General features: G+C 38.0%; 2 protein-coding genes across 2 annotated transcripts in view; one reads left to right on the top strand and one right to left on the bottom strand.

Annotated features, from left to right (window-relative positions):
* The window catches only part of ART3 (ADP-ribosyltransferase 3), a 153,651-nt gene that overhangs the window by 18,719 nt on the left and 112,976 nt on the right, over positions 1–21,956 (top strand). The window lies entirely within an intron of this gene.
* CXCL10 (C-X-C motif chemokine ligand 10) lies at positions 4,808–7,111 on the bottom strand. Its single transcript, XM_002924730.4, has 4 exons — positions 6,990–7,111; positions 6,339–6,465; positions 6,020–6,109; positions 4,808–5,602 (listed from the first exon to the last, which is right to left on the bottom strand). The coding sequence occupies exons 1-4, from the start codon at positions 7,048–7,050 to the stop codon at positions 5,584–5,586; spliced, it is 297 nt and encodes a 98-aa protein (XP_002924776.1). The 5' UTR covers positions 7,051–7,111; the 3' UTR covers positions 4,808–5,583.

The following is a 21,956-nucleotide window of genomic DNA, read 5'->3' as shown; positions in this document are numbered from 1 at the left end:
TCTGATACCTTTGCCTTGGTACGTGAGAAATTTCTTTGCCCTGGCCGCTTTCAATACTGTATCCTTGGCTCTAATATTTGCGAATTGCACTATGACGTGACGTGGCATAGGTTTGTCGTGGTTGAGCTTGGAAGGGGTCCTCTCTGCCTCTTGGACACGAATGCTTGTTTTCCCTTGCTAGATTAGGGAAGTTTTCAGCTACAATTTGTTCAAATATCTCTTCTAGACCTCTGTTTTTCTCCACCCACTCGTGATACCAATGATTTTGACATTGGAACGTTTATTGAGTCAGTAATCTCCCGTAACCTACATTCCTGCACTTGGATTTTTTTAAGTCCAGTTTCTATTTTAGCTTTTTCTTCTACTAACCCATCCTCCAATTCGCTGATACGTTCTTCTGCCTCACTCACCCTGGCCGTCAGAACATCTAGTTTTGACTGCATTTGATTCATAGAATCTTTAATTTCTGCCAGATTCGCTCTCATTTCCGCCCTTAGAGATTCTATATTCTCATTAACATTTTCGTTAATACTTTTTTTAAGTCTACACATCATCTTGACCATTGTTACTCTGAACTCCATTTCTGATAATTTGGTTATATCCATATCCATTAGTTCTGTGGCAGTGGCCACAGGCTCACTGTCTTTTCTTTGCTGGGGGGGATTTCTCCTTCTCGTCATTCTGATGAGGAGAGGTTGCGGGGTTGTCCAGAGCCCAAATTATTGACTGGGACCCAGGCCGTGCGCCCTTGTTTTACAGGGACCTTAGGGATGTGGGCTTCTTGATTTTTCAGCCTGCCTTCTGGTGGAGGGGCCTGCCGCGCCCATACTCAGGCAACCCTGTTTGGGTAGGGTCTCCGTGTCCCCTCCGAGGGGGGATGGGGATGGCACACTGTGAGCCGGTATTTCCAGGCTTTTGCTCTCTGTCGGCCTTCCCTGGCGGTTTGCTGTGCCTCTTCCGAGAGTCAGAGCAGCAGCGGCCGAATCTCAGCTTCTGTCTCAGAACAGAGGGATCGCGGACCATTCTCCACTGATGTTCTGGCCACTTTAACTCTGTGTCTGTTGGTGCTGCTCAACCCTGCAGCATCCCGGGATGTGCGCCCCAAACCCGGTGTCCCAGCCCTCACTTCCAGGGCCGGCGCGTCTCTGTCCTTTTTGGTTCTAACACCGCCAGCCGCCAGCCTCCGTGTGCTCTGGAGCTCCGTTTCAGTGTGGTTCCTGCACTCCGGAGCTCTGGTTTTCAAACTGGTCGCTTGCGTTCTCCGGCTCACGGTCTCAGCCTGCTCTCTCGTGGGTGCTGTCGGAGAGTCAGCCGCTCCCCCGTGCAGGTGGCTACCGCTTCCCGGCACCCGAACGCAGCGACTCTCTCTCCCTTCTGTTTATCTTCCGGTATCTGTGCGCGGATTCAGGGCTTCCCGCTTCGTACCTCAATCCTCAGCGCGGGAGATGTTCATTTGTAGAGATCCAGATGTATCTTCCTGCATCTCAGGCTGATTCCGTGGATGTTCAGGATGGTCTGGTACCTATCCAGCTCGACTCAGGGGACCGGCTGAAAAAGGGGAACCCTGCTCCTCCGCCATCTTAACCTGGACCACCTCAAATAAAATCTTAAAAAAATGCAATAGATTTAGGTATGTAGATTTTGTATCCTGTGCCTTTACTGAATTTGTGTATCAGTTTTAGCAGTGTTTTCATGGAGTCTTTCCAGTTTCTGGTATAGAATATTATGTCATCTACAAATAGTGAAAGTTTGACTTCTTCCTTGCCAGTTGGGATGCATTTTATTTCTTTTTGTTTGATTGCTGTGGCTAGGACTTCCAGTATTATGTTGAATAAAAGTGGTGAGAGTGGACATCCCTGTCTTCTTCCTGACCATAGAGGAAAAGCTTTCAGTTTTTTCCCATGGAGGATTATTAGCTGTGGGTTTTGCATATAAGGCCTTTATTATGTTGAGATATGTTCCTTCTAGCTCTACTTTGTTGAGGGCTTTTATCTTGAGTATGCTTTTTGAGCATTTATCAAAATGTTCATATGGTTGTTCTTTTTATTTATGTGGTGTATCGCATAGATTGATTACCAGATTTTTTAAGTAGACTCCACCCCAGCTGGAGCCCAGTGTGGAACTGGAACCCACACCCCTGAGATCAAGACCTGAACTGAAATCAAGAGTCAGATGCTTAACTGACTAAGCCACCCTGGCACCCTGATTGATTTGCAAATATTGAACCTCCCTTTGCAATCCAGGAATAAATCCCACTTGATTGTGTTGAATGATTTTTTTAACGTATTGTTGGATTCCATTTGCAGTATTTTATTGAGAATTTTTGCATCTGTGTTCATCAGGGATATTGGCCTGTAATTCTCTTTTTTAGTGATGTCTTTGGTTTTTTTTTAAAGATTTTATTTATTTGAGAGAGAGCGTGTGCACACGTGCCCAAGAGTGGGATGAGGGACAGAGGGAGAAGACTTCCTGCAGAGCAGGGAGCCTGATGTGGGGCTCGATCTTGGAACTCTGCGATCATGACCTGAGCCAAAGGCAGATGCTTAACCAACTGAGCCACCCAGGTGCCCTCTTTAGTGATGTCTTATCTGGTTTTGGTATCAGGATATTGTTGGACTTACAGAATGAATTTGGAAGTTTTCCTTTGTCTTCTATTTTTTGAGGTAGTTTGAAAAGAATAGGTATTAATTATTCTTTACATGTTTTGTAGAATTTGCCTATGAAGCTATCTGGTCCTGGACTTTTGTTAGTTGGGAGATTTTTGATTACTGATTCAATTTCTCTGCAGGTTATGGGTTTGTTCAAGTTTTCTATTTCTACCTGTTTCAGTTTTGGTAGTTTATGCATTTCTAGGTATTTATCCATTTTTTCTAGGTGGTTCAATTTGTTGGCATACAGTTTTGCTTAATAATTTCTTAATAATTGTTATTTTGGTTTGTTGGTTGTTTCTTCTCTCTCATTTGTGATTTTATTTATTTGGGTCCTTTCTCTTTTCTTTTTGATAAGTCTTGTTAGAGGTTTATCAATTTTATTAATTTTTTCAAAGAACCAGCTCCTTGTTTCATTAATCTGTTCTTTTTTTAAAATTTCCTGTATCATTTATTTCTACTCTAGTCCTTATTATTTCTTTCCTTTTACTGACTTTTGGCTTCATTTGTTGTTCTTTTTCTAGCTCCTTTAGGTGTAAGGTTAGGCTGTTTATTTAAGGTCTTTCTTGCTTCTTGAGGTAGGCCTCTATTGCTATATACTTCCCTCTTAGGACCACTTTTGCTTCATGCCAAAGGTTTTGGACTGTTGTATTTTCATTTGTTTCCATTTACTTTTTTTTTATGATTTTTTTTATTATATTATGTTAGTCGCCATACAGTGTTTCCATTTACTTTTTATTTATTTTTTGATTTCTTGGTTGACCCATTCATTGGTAGCATGCTGTTTAATCTCCATGTATTTGTGGTCTTTCATGTATTCAAAAAAATTAAAATTTGCAGATACAGATTAAAGAACAAATTCTCATGTACTCACCACCTAAGCTTGACACCTAAGCTCACCATTTATTCATAAATAGAACTTTACAATAATTCAGAAGCCTCCTATGTGCCCCTCCCTGATTGCATTCCTTTCTCACCTTCTGAAGTAGTTACCATCCTGAATTTTATGGAAATCATTTGTTTTTGATTGTTTTCATCGTATATGTCTTCACTCCTAAATCCAGTGTTTAATGCCTGTCTTAATATTTCATAATAAATGGAATTATGCTGTGTATACTTTCATGTGACATGCTTCTTTTGTGCAAGGATACTTTTGAGATTCATCCATGTTGTTGTATATAGTTATATTTTATTTCCAACATTGTATGGTATTCCATGGAATTAATATACCCTAATTTATTTATCCATTCTATTTATGGACATTTGGATTGTGTCCAGAGTTGTCCTGTTATAAACAGTGTTGCCATAATTTTCTCTCTTATATGTCATATGCAAGAATATATCTATGGTGTATGCGTAGTAGTAGAACTGCTAGGACACAGAGTGTGCACATGTTAAATTTTATAAAACAATACCAGCGTGGTTTCAAAAGCAGTTAAAGCTGTTTCCTCTTTCACCAGCAGTAGAGTGGTATTCCTCATTGCTCTACAGCCTTCCTTTCACTTGGTATTTATTCAGCTTAAAGAGTTTTGCCAGTGTGGTGGTGTCAAATGGTATCCCAAAATTATTTGAATGTAGGTGTCCCTGATTACTAGTGATGCTAAATATTTTTTATATTCAACTTGTTCATTGTGTGTTTTCTTCTTTCATCGTTTCTATTTCCCATTTTTCATTTAGTTGTCTATCCTTTCCTATTTCATTCATAGGAATTCTTTATATATTCTAAATGCTGCTGATTTGCCAACTATAAATGCATTGCAGATATTTCCTTAGTGACTAATTGGATATGGGAGGTGATGGAGAAGGCATATAGAATTACTCCCAGGTTTCTGGTTGGGGAACTGAGTGGTTGGTTGCTAGTGCTGTTAAACTAGGACATCTAAGATAGGAAGAGAACTAGATCTGGGGGAGCGGGGAATTTTGGAGTTTGATGTTTCTGTGAGATATTCAGATGTCTATGAGACATCTCCATGTAAGGGTCTGAAGCTTACGCGAAGTCTGTTAGGCCACATCAGTCCAAAGGTATCTTGTATGATGGGCCTTTCAGAATACTGCCGTTGGAAGGAATATGATAATTCTCAAACTCATTTGTCTTCTGCCCACTGGGTTCTTATATGAAATACATGTCCCAGTCAAATGACCCACGAGACACTTTATCTTAGTTATTATTTTATTACTTTTTTGATTTGTTAACAATTATATGATCTTTCTTTACATCTCCAAGAGAGAGCACAGCATTTTTATTTTGAAACACAGCCAGCTTATCTGTCTTACATAACATACAGAGTATAAATCTAGATTTCAAAATTTTTCATTGCACGATCATGTGTGGTATTTAGTTACACAAGTTACTCCATAAACACTGAAAACAATTGGGAAACATGTATATCTAAGAATTCTACTTTGTGTAGCTTTTTATTAAACAATAGTATTTTCACATACATTTCCAGGTATTTCTAGGTTCTTCTGTGTGTTTGGAGTTGCATATATATAACCGCTGGAAGAATATGGGCCCCTTCGGAGTATAGCAGTAGGAGCCCGTGGAGTAAAGGTCTTTCTTAAGAAAGCAGATTGTATTACAGCTGTTTTGTGAAGTTCTGAGAACTCTGATAAGTCCAGAGGTGGAAGTATCCCTTATAATGTTTAGAAGATAGGAAAGGTGAGGAAAGTGTCAGTAGTAGGGCTAGGACCTGGTACATTCACTAAAAATGTAGTACCTCAGCATAGCTTATGGTGCCAGGACAGAGTGATGAACCGTCCACCTCCCTCAAGGAGTAGTAGCAGCTAACTTGGTGACAGTGGTTAGTCACCTTTTAGGAGAACTACAATCCAGGGACAGTTAGGGCTTGCATACATTGTATGCAGGGAAATGATGGCAGAGGTAGTCTCTTTCTGGTTCATCTTCATCAGTACTACAGTGATTATGCTTCTGTGTTCAAGGAGATGTTTTAGACCTGTAAGAAGAGAAAGGAGGTGTTAAAGTGTGACATACTCAGCTCTGGCTTCAGCCTGGATTCTCCTTGGAACATCTGAGTCCCCAGGCAAAGTGGTGAGATTTCCTGCTGCTACATTGTTATTATGGATTACTGGGGCTACTTTTTTTTAAGGCCAGGAAAGGCTTGGGGGAAATTTGGTAGCTTTGCTTGAATAGTTAAAGCTCTGACTCAGGGTTGACACTTCTAGATAGGTAGGGTAACTTTTGATATCACACAAGATGACATCTCAGTATAAAAATAAATGGAGCGAGGCAGGCATGGTGGTAAACACACTTTCAAGCCAAGGATCCCACAGGAAAGCTCAATGCAAATATTTCTGACTTCCCAAAATTGACATTTCTTAAAGAGCAGTTTTGCAAAGAGCAGCAAACCTACCTTTCTTTGCTAATTGCTTTCAGTAAAATCTTGATTTTCTTAGACTCTGGATTCAGACATCTTTTCTCTCCATTCTTTTTCATTGTGGCACTGTGGAAGTAAGAAAGAGTGAAAATATTTAAAACAGTCTTGGGCCAATAAAGCAGGTGGAATATACATTTTTTAGACCAGACGTTCGTGTTTCATTCTAGATGTTTCCCTTTTTTTATACAGAAGTCTTAGAATCATTACAAACCCTTTACTGATTTTGTGACCATACTCACATATTTAACATATGATTACAACTAGGGAAGTGATATTCAGATAGCATTTTACTCACATGATCTCAACACGTGGACAAGATTGACTTGCAGGAATCACTTCAAGTTTTTCTAAGGACTTTGGATTTACAGATCCATCACTAATCTTAATACAGGTGCAGCGTGTAGTTCTAGAGAGAGGTATTCCTGTGGGAAAAAGAGGTACAGACAGCAGGGGAGGTTAGGGCAGTTTTCATTTTAGGCATTTAATGTGGATTGGGTACTGCTTAGCAGAACCAATATCCCCATGTCATTTGCATCAGTTGGAGAAAGAATAATCCCAGTATAACACAGCCACTGAATGATTAATTAGTTGGTGATATGAAAGCGTGGAACTGCAACTTGTGAAATGTAAATTCATACCCTTGAGCCCAGTTCATATGGTTAATTCAATTGAGCTGATTAAGGAATTTTCTGTGTCAGCCTCTCTTTCCTCATTCCCTTACATTTTTTCTGTCTGTTCTCTTACCTTTCCTCTTCTGCTGCTCCTCTGTTTTATTCCATTTGCTTTTCTGACTACACTCTGTGGCCAGAGGGAATCTCTGCTTATTTACCCTTTATTTATAGGCAGGCCGTAAAACTTTTGCAAATATACTATTCCTGTAATTACAGAATTTATACCCAGTCCTATTTCTGATCTTACAAATTAAATATCCCTTCATGTTCCTTACCTTGAGTTGCATTCAGAGTCAGAAAGATAAGGCAGAAAATAAGAACAGCACTTTGGTTCATGATGCTGTGACTGGAGATTCCTCTGCAGTAGGCTAAGAAAGTCTAAGCAGTTGAGTGTCTCAGAAAATGTGGGGCTAGGATGTAGTATTTATGTGCAAAGGCACTTTCCCTCTCTAACTCTGATTGGATAACATTATAGTTGACTCAGCAAAACCTGCTGTCTGTTTCTTGGGGAAGTCCCATGTTGCAGAATCAAAGGTACTGTTAGTATTTATTGTGACTCTGAGTTGTGGAATTTCCCTCTGCCTCCTTTATTCACTAAGAGTGAGTTAGGTTTCACTTTCCAAAACATGAACTGTTTCTTGAAAAACAGAAGTTTATTGCATGTAAGTTTTTTTTAATGAAAAAAATTTTAATGAATCTTTTTATTTTTTTATTTTTTTTATTTTTTAAAGATTTTATTTATTTATTCAACAGAGATAGAGACAGCCAGTGAGAGAGAACATAAGCAGGGGGAGTGGGAGAGGAAGAAGCAGGCTCATAGCAGAGGAGCCTGATGTGGGGCTCGATCCCGCAACGCTGGGATCACGCCCTGAGCCAAAGGCAGACACCCAACCACTGTGCCACCCAGGCGCCCCTTAATGAATCTTTTTAAATGAAAAATGATTCTGATCTTTTGCCTCCTGCAAAATAAAGATGTCAACTTAATCCTCAAGTCTCAGAATCCTAAATTACAGGGGTTTTTTTTCTTTTCAAGGTTTTTAAATTCCAGTTAGTTAATACAGAGTGTAATATTAGTTTCAGGTGTAGAATTTAGTGATTCACTATGTCTGTATCTTTGGGGTAAATACCCAGTAGTGCAATTGCTGGATCGTAGGGTAGCTCAATTTTTAACTTTTTAAGGGACCTCCACACTGTTTTCCAGAGTGGTTGTACCAACTTGCATTCCCACCAACAGTGTAGGAGGGATCCCCTTTCTCCACATCCTCTCCAACATTTGTTTCCTGCCTTGTCAATTTTTGCCATTCTAACTGGTGTAAGGTGGTATCTCAGTGTGATTTTGATTTGAATTTCCCTGACGGCTAATGCTTTTGAACATTTTTTCATGTGTCTGTTAGCCATTTGTATGTCTTTATTGGAAAAGTGCCTGTTCATGCACCCCAATGTTCATAGCAGCATTGTCCACAATAGCTAAATTGGGGAAGGAGCCGAGATGCCCTTCAACAGATGACTGGATTAAGAAGTTGTGGTCCATATATACAATGGAATATTACTCAGCCATCAAAAAGAACGATTTCTCAACATTTGCTGCGACATGGATGGCACTGGAGGAGATAATGCTAAGTGAAATAAGTCAAGCAGAGAAAGACAATTATCATATGGTTTCACTCATTTATGGAACATAAGAAGTAGGAAGATCAGTAGGAGAAGAAAGGGAAGAAGAGGGGGGAGGTAAACAGAAGGGGGAATGAACCATGAGAGACTATGGACTCCGGGAAACAAACTGAGGGCTTCAGAGGGGAGGGGGGTGGGGGAATGGGATAGGGTGGTGATGGGTATTAAGGAGGGCATGTATTACATGGCGCAGTGGGTGTTGTACACAAGTAATGAATCATGGAACTTTACATCAAAAACTAGGGATGTACTGTATAGTGACATAATATAATAAGAAAATATTATTAAAAAAAAGAATTTAGTGATTCATTACTTGCATGCAACACCCAGTACTCATCACAAGTGCCCTCCTTTACTCCCTGTCACCTATTTAACCCATCCCCCTGCCCACCTCTCCTTTAGCAACCTCAGTTTGTTCTCTATAGTTAAGAGTCTGTTTCTTGTTTTGCCTCTTTTTTCCCCATGTCCATTTGTTGTTTCTTAAATTCCACGTGTAAGTGAAATCGTATGGTATTTGTTTTTCTCTGACTGACTTATTTTGCTTAGCATAATGCTGTCTAGCTCCATATACGCCATTACGAATGGCAAGATTTCATTCTCTTTTATGGCTGAGTAATACAGTTTTAAAATGAGTATCTTAATGCTGTTTTGAATCTATTTTAATTTGTAGCATTAAGTCATGAATATAAATATATTTATTCACTTTATGGGTTCCAGGGATGTCTTACATTTTCTTTTTTTATCTCTACAATGACCTGTAAGAAAATAGGAGAGTTGTTATCTTAATTTTATACATGGAAGAAGAACCTCAGAGGTAATTGTGTTAGGTTGTACAAAGGTTGTGATCTATTTAGTGTATTTAGGCTTTTTCTCAACATTTGTCTTAAACTTCTGTAATTACTTTCAGAGGCTAAGAATATTTTAAAAGTTCTGTAGTAATAGCAATTTTTCATTCTTTGTAGGTAAGTCTAATTTTTGGAAATAATAATTTAGCCAAGCATTGCCTTTTGATCAAAGACTATAAATAATAGGTTTGGTCTTCTTGAACAAGGTCAAAGATCTAGAACTGGCAAGTTTCAAAGAATTCCAGAAATGTTTTGAATACTCATGACATCGTTAGAATAACTGAATAGTCTTCTACATATAACTTTTTTTGAAGGAAACCATTACTTATTTGGATATCTGATTTCTGTTAGTCTTGGTAAGGAATTTTTGTGTATTTCAGAAAAGTTCCTCAATGAAACATCATAAGGTAACATCTAGAATGGCATTAAAAAAGGATTAATAGTTAAGATTATTGCAAAAAAACAAAGGATTTCCTTTTTGAAGAAAAATTTTAATTTTTAAAACATTTTTTAAAAGATTTTTATTTATTTAGTTGACAGAGAGAGGGAGGGAGAGCACTCGCGCACAAGCAGGGGGAGCGGCAGGCAGAGGGAGGGGGAGAAGCAGGCTCCCTGATGAGCAGAGAGCCCAGCAACAGCATGGGGCTCAATCCCAGGATCCTGGGATCATGACCTGAGCTGAAGGCAGACGCTTAACCGGCTGAGCCACGCAGGTGCTCCTGAAGAAAAATTTTTAAGAAGGGCAGGAATAGAGAGACCTTGGGAGAACAGGATGGAAATAGGTTGATTTAACATTGATACAGCTCAAGGATATTGTCAGACCCAAAGCAGAGGATAAAAAGTATCAGTTGTTAAACTGGTAGCAGTGGTAGCAGAAATTAGCACAATTTTAACAGGGCAGATAGGGGCAAAAATTGGTTTCATAGTATTCAGTAGCACTTGGCTGATTATTCACAGCAGGTAATATCAGTAGGAAGCAGGTGATACCCACATAATGTAACATGTGTTGGGCCTAACAGTGGCCTAACAGATATACGTGAATGTTAGTAAACAATCACATAGTTGTGATTACACATATGTATATACTTCAAAGTATTTTTATTCACTTATTTTTTTAAATTTTAATTTCAGTACAGTTAATGTACAGTGTTACGTTAGTTTCAGGAGTACAATATGGAAATTCAGTATTTCTCTACATTACACCGTGCTTATCATGGTAAATGTACTCTTTAATCGCCATCACCAATTTCACTCATTTCCCTACCCACCTCCCCTCTGGTAACCATCAGTTTGTTCTCTGTAGTTAGAGTCTGTTTCTTGGTTTGTCTCTCTTTATTCCTATGCTAGTTTGTTTCTTAAATTCCACATATGAATGAAATCATATAGTATTTGGCTTTCTCTGACTGACTTATTTTGCTTAGCATAATACTTTCTAGCTCCATCCATGTTGTTGCAAATGTCAAGATTTCATTCTTCTGGCTGAATAATATTGAATTGTACATATATACACACCACATCTTCTTTATTCATTTGCCTATTCCTGGACACTTGGCCTGCTTTCATAATTTGGCTATTGTAAATAATGCTAAAGTAAACATAGGGGTGCATGTATCCCTTTGAATTAGTGTTTTTGTATTTTTTCGGTAAATATTATATATTTTGGATACCAACCCTTTTATCACATGTCATTTGCAAATACCTTCTTCCATTTAGTAGGTTGCCTTTTAATTTTGTTGATTACATCCTTTGCCATGAAGCAGCTTTTTATTTTGATGTAGTCCCAGTGGTTTATTTTTGCTTTTATTTCCCTTGCCTTAGGAGACACATCTAGAAAAATGTTGCTACAGCCAATGTCAGAGAAATTACTGCCTGTGTTCTCTTCTAGGATGTTTATGGTTTCAGGTCTCACATTTAGGTTCTCAATCTGTTTTGAGTTTATTTTTGTACATGGTGTAAGAAAGTGGCCCACTTTCATTCCTTTGCATGTAGCTGTCCAATTTTCCCAGCACCATTTGTTGAAGGGACTTTTTCCCATTTTGTATTCTTTCCTCCTTTGCTGAAGATTAATTGACCATGTAATTGTCAGTTTATTTCTGGGTGTTCTGTGCTGTTCTATTGGTCTGTGTGTCTGTTTTTGTTCTGTATTATACTGTTTGAATTACCACAGTTTTGTAATATAACTTGAAGTCTGGAATTGTGATGCCGCCAGTTTTGTTCTGCTTTTTCAAAATTGGTTTGGCTCTTTGGGGTCTTTTGTGGTTCCATATAAATTTTAGGATTATTTTTCCAGTTCTGTGAAAAATACTGTTGGTATATTGATAGGGAGCGTATTAAATGTGTAGATTTCTTTGGGTAGTTTAGACATTTTAATGCTATTTTTTCTTATAGTCCCTGAGCATGGAATGTCTTTGTTTTGAATTTCTTTCATCAGTGTTTTCTAATTTTCAGTGTACAGGTCTTTAATCTCTTAAGTTTATTCCTAGAAATTTTATTTTTGGCACAGTTATAATTGGGTTTGTTTTCTTAATTTCATTTTCTGCTGCTTCATTATTAGTGTATAGGAATGCAACAAATATCTATCTGTACAGTGATTTCGTATCCTGAATTCATTTATCAGCTGTAGTAGTTTTCTGGTGGAGTCTTTAAAATTTTCTGTCTATAGTACCATATCATCTGCAAACACTGAAAGTTTTACTTCTTCCTTTCCAATTTGGATGCCTTTTATTTCTTTTTGTTGTCTGATTACTGTGGCTAGGACTTCCAGTACTATGTTGAGTAAAATTGGTGAGAGTACACATCCTTGTCTTGTTTTTTTTTTTTTCTTTTCTTTCCTGTTTCTGACATTAGGGAAAATGCTCTCTGTTTTTCACTGTGTGATGTTGGCTGTAGATTTTTTATGTAAGGCCTATATTATGTTGAAGTATGTTCCCTCTAGACCTATTTTGTTGAGAGTTTTATTATGAATGGATGTTTTACTATGTTGTATGGTTTTTTTCCTTCATCTTGTTGATGTGTGATGTATCACATTGATTGATTTGTGAATATGGATGCACACTTGCATCTCATGAATAGATCCAACTTGACCATGGTGAATGATTATTTTAATGTATTGTTAGATTTGGCTTGCTGGTGTTTTGTCGAGGATTTTTGCATCTGTGTTCATCAGAGATATTGGCCCGTGGTTCTCTTTTTTTGTGGTGTGTTTATCTGGTTTTGGTATCAGGATTGATACCGATCTCATAGAATGAATTTGGAAGTTTTCCTTCCTCTGTTTTTTTGGAAATAGTTTGAGAAAAATGGATATTAACTCTTCTTTAAGTGATAGAATTCGCATGTGAAGCCATCTGGTCCTGGACTTTTGTTTTTTGGGAGTTCTTTTTTTTTTTTAATTTAAATTCAACTAGCCAACATACAGTACATCATTAATTTCAGATGTAGAGTTCAGTAATTAATCAGTTGCGTATTAACACCCAGTGCTCATCACATCATGTGCCCTCCTTAATGTGCATCACCCAGTTACCCCAACCTCCCACCCCCATCCCCTCCAGCAACCCTCAGTTTCTTTCCCATAGTTAAGAGTCTCTCTTGGTTTGTCTCCCTCTCTGATTTCTTCCCATTCTTTTCCCCTCCCTTCCCTTATTATCTTCTGCACTGGTTTTTATATTCCTCATGTGAGTGAAACCATAATGATAATTGTTTTTCTCTGATTGACTTTTTTCGCTCAGCATAATACCGTCCAGTTCCATCCACATCAATGTAAATGGTAAGATACCATCCTTTCTGATGGCTGAGTAATGGAGTTTTTTATTGCTGATTCAGTTCCATTGCTGGTAATCTGTTCATATTTCTATTTTTTCCGGATTCAGTTTTGGTAGGTTATACGTTTCCTGGAAGTTATGTATTTCTTCTAGATTGTAGAGTTTTTTCACATGTAAATTTTCATAACATTCTCTTAAAATGGTTTGATGTTGGTTGTTGTTTCTCTCTTTGGTGTTTGTTGTTTCTCTCTTTGGTGTTGGTTGTTGTTTCTCCTTTTTCATTAGTGATTTTGTTTATTTGGTTCTGCTCTCTTTTTGATGAGTCTAGCTACAGGTTTATCAATTTTATTGATGTTTTCAAAGAACCATCTCTTGGTGTCATTGATCTGTTCTATTTTTTTTCTTTTAGTTTCTATATCATTTATTTCTGCTCTAATTTTTATTATTTTTTTCTGGTTTTGGATTTTGTTGGGTTTTTTTTAGCTGCTTTAGGTATAAGGTTAGGTTGTTTGAGTTTTTTCTTTTTTCTTTTTTTTTTTTTTAAGATTTTATTTATTTATTTATTTGACAGAGATAGAGACAGCCAGCGAGAGAGGGAACACAAGCAGGGGGAGTGGGAGAGGAAGAAGCAGGCTCATAGCGGAGGAGCCTGATGTGGGGCTCGATCCCATAACGCCGGGATCACGCCCTGAGCCGAAGGCAGATGCTTAACCGCTGTGCCACCCAGGCGCCCCTGAGTTTTTTCTTTTTTCTTGATGTAAGTCTGTATTGGTATTAATTTCCCTCTTTGAACTACTTTGCTGCATCCCAAGGATTTTGAATCGTCGTGTTTTCGTTTTCATTTGTTTCCATGTAATTTTTTACTTCTTTTTTGATTTTTTGATAGATCCATTCATTGTTTAGTAGCATGTTATTTAACTTCCCTGTATTTGGGCCCTTTACAGGTTTTTTTCTTGTGTTTGATTTCTAGTGTCATATCATTGTGGTCAGAAAAGATGCATGTTATGGCTTTGATCTTTTTGAATTTATTAAGATTTGTTTTGTGGACTAATATGTGATCTTTTCTGGAGAATGTTCCATGTGCACTTGAGAAGAATGTATTCTGCTGTTTTAGGGTAGAATGTTCTGAATATATCTCTTAAATTCATCTGGTCCAGTGTGTCATTCAGAGCAAATGTTCTCTTGTTGATTTCCTGTTTGGATGATCTTTCCATTGATTTAAGTGGGGTGTTAAAGTCCCTTACTACTGTGTTACTGTTGATAATTTCCTTTATGTCTGTTATTACCTATCTTATTTATTTGGGTCTTCCCATGTTGGGTGCATAAATATTTTCAATTATATCATCTTGTTGGATTGTCCTCTGGCTTTTTTTTTTTTTAAGATTTATTTACTTATTTATTAGAACACGAGATGGGGGAGGGTCAGAGGGAGAAGCAGACTCCCCACTGAGCGGGAGCCGGATTCAGGGGCTTGATCTCAGGACTCCGGGATTGTGAACTGAGCCAAAGGCAGATGCTTAACCGACTGAGCCACCCAGATGCCCTATAATCTGGGTTTCTTTTGACATCCATTTCCACGGTCAATATTTCTCAGTCCTCTCACTTTCAATCTGTAGGTGTCTTTAGATCTGAAATGACTCTCTTGCAGGCAGCAAATAAATAGGTCTTATTTTTTTTAATCTACTTTGTCACTCTGTGTCTTTTGATTTGAATGTTCATTTATATTCAGAATAACTATTGATAGACATGAATTTATTGAAATTTTGATACTTGTTTTATGGTTGTTGTTGTCATGTTTTTCTGATTCTTCTTTGTTCTCTTTCATGGTTTTTGGTTTTCTTTAGTGATATACTTGGATTCATTTTTCTTCTTTGTATATCTGTTACTGGTTTTTGATTTATGGTTACTATTAGGTTTGTATATAATGTCTTCTGCATAGAGCAGTGTATGTTAAGTTGATTGTATCTTAAGTTTAAACCTATTCTTTACTTCTCTCTCCCCCATGTTTCAGGTTTATCTGTTTATGGTGGGTATCTGTTTAGGTTTCTGGTATCTCATATTACATCCTTCTATTTTATGAGTTCCTTGACTGATTTTTGCAGAAATACCTACTTTTATAGCTTTTGTGTTTTTCAACTTTTCATTCTCCCACTTACGGTCTTTACACTCAGAATCCCCTTTAATATTTCTTATAGGTTTGGTTTTGTGGTCATGAACTCCTTTAGTTTTTGTCTGACAAACGTTTTAGCTCTCCTTCTTACCCTAAGTGATGGTCTTGCCAGGTAGAGTATTCTTGGCTGTAGATTTTTCCGTTTTAGCCCTTTGAATATATTATGCCTCTCTCTTCTGGCCTGTTAAATTTCTGCTGAAAAATCTGCAGATTTATTGGATTCTCTCCCTCCCCCTGTTCCTGCTTGTGTGCTTGTGTGCGTGTGTACACATGCTTGCTCTGTCTCTCTCCCTAAAATAAATAAAATCTTAAAGAGCTTTTTTTTTTTTAATATTTTTTGCCATTTCAATTACTACATGTGTTATTGTGGACCTCCTTAGTTTGGATTTTGGGGGTTGAGTTTCCATGCCTCTTGGATCTGGATGTCTGTTTCCTTCCCCACATTCAGGAAGTGTTCGACTAGTAATTTTTCAAATAAATTTTCTGCCCCCTTTTCTCTTTCTTCTTTTGGGATCCCTATCATGAGAATGTTATTACACTTGATGGAGTTACTGAGTTTCCTAAGACTTGTTCTCAATTTGCATAATTTTTTTCCTTTCATGTATTCGGTTTGATTACTTATTTTTTTTTTAAGATTTTTTATTTATTTGACAGAGAGAGAGAGACAGCCAGAGAGAGAGGGAACACAAGCAGGGGGAGTGGGAGAGGAAGAAGCAGGCTCCCAGTGGAGGAGCCTGATATGGGGCTCGATCCCAGAACACCGGGATCACGCCCTGAGTGGAAGGCAGGCGCTTAACGACTGAACCACCCAGGCGCCCCTGATTACTTTCTTTTATTCTTATTTCTAGGTCATTAATTACTTCTCCTTCCTTTAGCCTGCTCTTTATTCCATCTCGCGTATTTTTAGTTTCATTTATTGTGTTTTCCTCTCTGGTTGGTTCTTTTTTATCCCTTTGTTAAGGGTTTCACTGATGTTCCCTACTCTTTGTCAAGTCCAGTGTGTATTTTTATGATTATTACTTTGAATATGTCATGCTCCTGCCTATTGGCTTCTGTGGTTTCTGATGAGAACTTAGTTGTTAATCTTAACTGAGGCTCCCTTGTGCATGATGAATTACTTCTCTCTTGCTGCTCTGAAGATTCTCTCTCTGGCTTTTGACACTGACTGTGGTATGTCAGGTGCAGATATCTGGTCTTTGTTAAGCTTTTTCGATGTGCAGGTTAATGTTTTGGGGTATTATTTCTTCACATATTCTTTCTGCCCCTTTTTCTCCACTTCTATCTCCTTCCATTATTCTTATATTGGTACACTTGATAGTATTCCATACATTTCTGAGGCTCTGTTAATTTTTTTACTTTTTTTTTTCTGTCCTCAGATGGAGAATTTCAGTTGTCTTCAGATTTGCTGATTTTTTTCTTTTGCCAGCTTAAATCATCCGTTCCATCTCTCTAGTGAATATCTTATTTTGCTTATTATACTTATTTTATTTATTTTTTATTTTTGAAAGATTTTATTTATTTATTTGACAGAGATAGAGACAGCCAGTGAGAGAGGGAACACAAGCAGGGGGAGTGGGAGAGGAAGAAGCAGCCTCCCAGTGGAGGAGCCTGATGTGGGGCTCGATCCCAGACCGCCAGGATCATGCACTGAGCCGAAGGCAGACGCTTAACCGCTACACCACCCAGGCACCCCTATACTTTTTTTAAAAATACCTTTTAAAGCCAGAGATTATTTTTTATAATTTTTTATTGATATTTATTTGGTAAGGTCGTGTTCTCATTCTCTCTCTTAGTTTTTTAGACATGGGTTTTCTTTAGTTCTTTGCATGTATTTATCATAGCTTACTTAAACTCTTTGCCTAGTACGTCCAATGAAGAAGTCCCTGGAATTTCTCAGGATTAGTTTCTGTTGAATGCTTCCTAAATGTGCATGAACCATATTTTCCTCTTTGTTTGCATGTCATGTAATCTATTTATTTATTTATTTATTTTGGTTGAAACTGGATATTTTAAATAACACGGTAACTCAGGAAGTCCAGTTTTTCCCCTTCTTGGGATTTGCTGTTGTTGTTGCTCTTTGGTGATTTTCCTGATGTAAGTCTGTAATGTCTTTATTGTTTATTCTGTATAGCTACTGAAGTCTTTGTTCAGTTAGCTTAATGGTGAACTAACAGTTGGACTAAGCCTTCCTTAAATGCCTTGAACCAACCAGTAAATCTCCCAACCCTTTCAAAGGGGCTCTGGGTATGTGTTGGGGTATGCCTTCTGTGCTGACAGGCTGTTTACAGTTCTGCCTTTGCTTTCATTTACTGTTTGTGCAGAACCTCAAGGTCAGCTTGAGGTGAGAGATTAGGGCCATTTTAGGTGTTTTCAGTGTGTGCACACAGCCCTGCACAAGTGGGTGGCCTTATGGATTCCTAGGACTGTGTTGGAGCTTTTCAAAGCCCTCTGTAGACATCTCATTCCCCAATGTTTCTTTTAAAATAGTCTTTCATTAGACCCAACTACTTCAGGTAGTTAATAATTGTTAAACAGTTGCTACTGATTAGTTTAGCATTAGCCCTAGGGGAAGGGCTGTTTAACCAAGAGCACTCAGAATCAAGTTAAATAAAGACAAGCCCTATGAACTTTTAAGCAGGCTTTTAACCAAGTCAATAGTGATAATCATCTAGGATGGGCTTTTGGGCAGTTCCAAACCCGTTCTGCCCCTCCATTGGCTTTTAGGCAGCTTTTCAGAGCTACATAGTTGTGGGGCTGTTATTTTTCAAGGCTACTGTGTAGAGCATGGGAGAGGGGAAGGAGAACAGGGCAGTGAAAAGTGCCACAGAGTTCTGTTTTTGCTGAGATAAGCTGTGTCTTAGATGTTTTCCATACTGTTGCAAACTTTTGGCTAATTTGAAGAGTTCTGAAGATTTGATTTTGACAGTTTTTTTTCCCAGTGCTCTTTTTGCTTTTACAGAGGAGATTTTAGAGGTCATTAGTCTGTCATGCTTCCTATTGAGTTAATTTTTATGGTTATTTTTCTTTTTAAGATTTTATTTATTAGAGAGTGCATACATGAGCGGGGCAAAGGGAGAAGGAGAGGGAGAAACAGACTCCTCGCTGAGCAAGGAGCCCAATGCAGGGCTTGATCCCAGAACACGGGGATCATGACCTGAGCTGAGGGCAGATGCTTAACCCAGGCACCCCTTATGTTTTTGGGTTTTTTTTGAGGTAAAATTTACATGTATTGAAATGTTCAAATCTTCATTGTACCATTAAATGAATCTCATGAATGCATACACTTGTATAAACCAAATCCCTGTCAGGTTATAGAATATCACTACCACTCCAGAAAGTCCCTTCATGCCACTTGCCCATCTGTCCCCACCCTATCTACTCCTGACACTACTACTCTTCTGAATTTTTTCAACTATAGATTTGTTTTGTCTTTTCTAGAACTTCGTATAAATAGGACCATTTCAGTATGTGCTCTTTAGTGCAAGGCTTCTTTTTTTTTTTTTTAAAGATTTTGTTTATTTATTCGACAGAGATAGAGACAGCCAGCGAGAGAGGGAACACAAGCGGGGGAGTGGGAGGAAGAAGCAGGCTCATAGCAGAGGAGCCTGATGTGGGGCCTCGATCCCATAACGCTGGGATCACGCCCTGAGCCGAAGGCAGACGCTTAACCGCTGTGCCACCCAGGCGCCCCAAGGCTTCTTTTCCTCAGCATATGTTTTAGATTCATCTGTATAGTTGCATGAATCAGTATTTTGTGTCTTTATTGCTGCATAGTATTCCATTGAACAAATGAACCAGTTTTATCCATTCTCTTGTTGATGGACACCTCAGCTGTTTCCACATTTTAGTTGTTAGTATAAAGCTGTTACAAACCTTTCTGTATAAATCTTTTTCTAGACATATGCTTTTTTTTCTTTTTCATTGCTGTAGCAGAGCAGAGTGAAATTTTTAAAACGTAGGTCACCATGTCACTCCCCTGCTTGTGATCCTCCAACAACTTCCAGTTGTACTTAGAATTAAATCCAGTTTTGTAACTAAGTTGTTTTTATTAAGTCCTCTGTTATCTGACTGCTCATCTCACATTTTTTTTCTCTCAACCACTACACTCCAGTCCTAGTGGGCTTTACGTTAGCTGTTTTCTTTATCTGGAATGCTTTACCTGTTTTTTTGCATAGGTGATTCCTTCTGGACATTTGGATTTTAGCTAAATAATACCTTCTCTTAGCATACAATCTGAAGCACCCATGATCTTTTAATTCTCTGTTTGGTATTTCTATCTGATATTTGGTCAGTTTATTTTTTACTAGTTTAATGTCTTATTTCTGCACGCTAAAATATAAGCTCCCCAAGGCAGGGACCTTATCAGTCTTATTCACAGCTGTGTGCATGACCACTAGAATATCACCTGACATATGGAAGTATTCAGTAAATACTGGATGGGGGGATGGATAGAGAGATAAATCTATACAGATTTGAAGAAACAGCATGAATATGAATTGTATGTCTTCAAAAAGAATTTCTGTTGACTCATATTTCTACATGAGGACATGGTTATTATTGATTTTTCTAGATTGAGGAACCAAGTTTAACTTAAGACTGTAATTTCCTCGGATGTTAGTATGGATTCAAGTAGGTAGAATTAATACATATATTCTTAGTGAGCTATAGTCCAGAATCTTCATTCCAAGGACTATGGGGTAAATATACAATGGGTGATGCTACTAAAAAACTTCTTAATTATTCATTGGAAATTCTGTTTAATAATGCATCGAATGAATGAAGGAATACAAATCTTTTCAGTGTACATTACATATATGGCCATAGATTGTGTTGGAAGAATGAGAGTTGTGCTTGTTCTCATAACTGTCTGTGTACTTTGTGTTGGGAAACAAGCTAATCTCAGGGAATATGATCTGATGTTGGTCCTCTATGGCTTTCATTCTAATTGGAAACAGCAAAAATTATGAAACAGTGAATATCAGTAAAACTGTATGAACAGTGCCAAATGAGTGGTTCAGACAATAAATAATATGGATGTTCATAGAAGAATGTACTCATGAAGACCAGGAGCATTCAGATGAACATTATCGTGCTTTAGACAAATGGCCAGGAAGGGAAGTCATATACAATTAGAGAAGTGTCATAACAAATGGTATAGGAGGAAGCCAGCCAACCAGTCAGGCAGGTTGGTAGAGTCTCACAGGGATGGTAATACTTTTTTAGGAATCTGTAGTGTCTGGTTCTCAGTTTTACACTTCAGAAACTCCCATTTTTTCCCTAATCATCCAGAGAAAAGAATTGATGTTCTTAAAGAATTAATTCTTCTCACCAAATCTACAAGAGACTAAGATGCAAATTAAAAAGATAGTTTATTCATTTATCATGAGAACCTCCCAGTGGTCTGGTATCCAAGTCACCTTTTTCCAGTATCATAGTACCTGGGAAGTTGACTTAGTAACCTGAATGTTTGTTTGGTGAGCACAGAATCAAAACAAAGGATCCTTCTATTCTTGTTTTGAATGGGATTTGCTTTAGGGGAGAAATTTTTTAAGTGTTATCAATATGGAGAAGAATTTGGAAAAAAATCAACCTTTTAGAGATTACAGCAAGCCAACTATTACTGGTTGCATCCACAGGCAATCCTAGGTGAATCATTTGAATAAAAATCTAAATTACAACTCTTCTTAAATTTATATTCTAATTTTTTCAAAGCTCTGACATACTTCTTTCTTCATATTCACTGATCTGAGTTTAGTTTTGAAAGAAAAGAAAAAGAAATATTCCATCTTTTGTTTCAGTTTCAGATGCTGCTGGTTTATCTTTAAGCCTTTAATTATGGCATGAGGCCAGAAGAAACAGTCTGTCCTCACTGATTTGTTATAGGGCAAGAAAAAAAGCTTTCCGAGAAACCAGCGTGCTTAAAAGAAGTTTCCTAAAAAGTGAGCAGGATTTGTTCAGTGATTTCTGTAGACTGGGAATTCCCTCAGTTGATGTACAATTACACCTTGGAGAATGTAGGAGAGGAGGGCATAGCTTTCCCTTTCATAGGTTTTATTTGTTTGCTCTGTTTCGGTTCTTGTTTTTTGGTTTGTGTTTGTGTTTTGTTTTTTTTTTTCAGGTAGGCTCCACCCCCAGTGTAGAGCCCAGCACAGGGCTTGAGTTCACCACCCTGAGTTTAAGAACTGAGCCGAGATCAAGAGTTGGATGTTTAACTGACTGAGCCACCCAGGCGCCCCTCCCTGTCATTGTTTTGTTTGAACTCTCACAAGATTTCTTTTGCTGACATTGTTTGGTAATACTGTTTACCTGCTTTTAAATTTTTGATATGTTTCATCATTCACAGCCAGTCCAAGCAAAGTGGGTGGTACCTTAAAATCATCATGATTGGGAGAACTGAGAATAGCTTCTGTTTGGATGCATTTTAGACCATACAGTGTTTTGCTTTCCTCACTTGATTGGATGATGGAACGGGATGGGTGGGCATCTAGAGATACAGTATACAGTGGTGTGTCTCACTTGCTCTGTGACCTTAGATGTTAGCTGTGTCTGTGCTTCAGTTTTCTTATATTTAGGTGCTCATCGTAACACCTAACCCATCCACCTTTCGGGTTGTTCTAAAGATGACAAGGGATTAGAAGGGTATTTTAACAAATCTAAATGAATTTTTTACCAGCCAGCATTTCGCAAATATAGCCAGCTTTCTGGCCAAATTTTAGCTTTTCTCCTACATGGAACAAATAGCATTTTCTCTCTGGATGATGAAATTATTTGTGTCATCAGATGTTTCTGTCACTCTGT

This window comes from Ailuropoda melanoleuca, chromosome 11 (assembly GCF_002007445.2).
Source record: "Ailuropoda melanoleuca isolate Jingjing chromosome 11, ASM200744v2, whole genome shotgun sequence".
NCBI lineage: Eukaryota > Metazoa > Chordata > Mammalia > Carnivora > Ursidae > Ailuropoda > Ailuropoda melanoleuca.
This window is presented reverse-complemented; position numbering and strand designations above follow the sequence as displayed.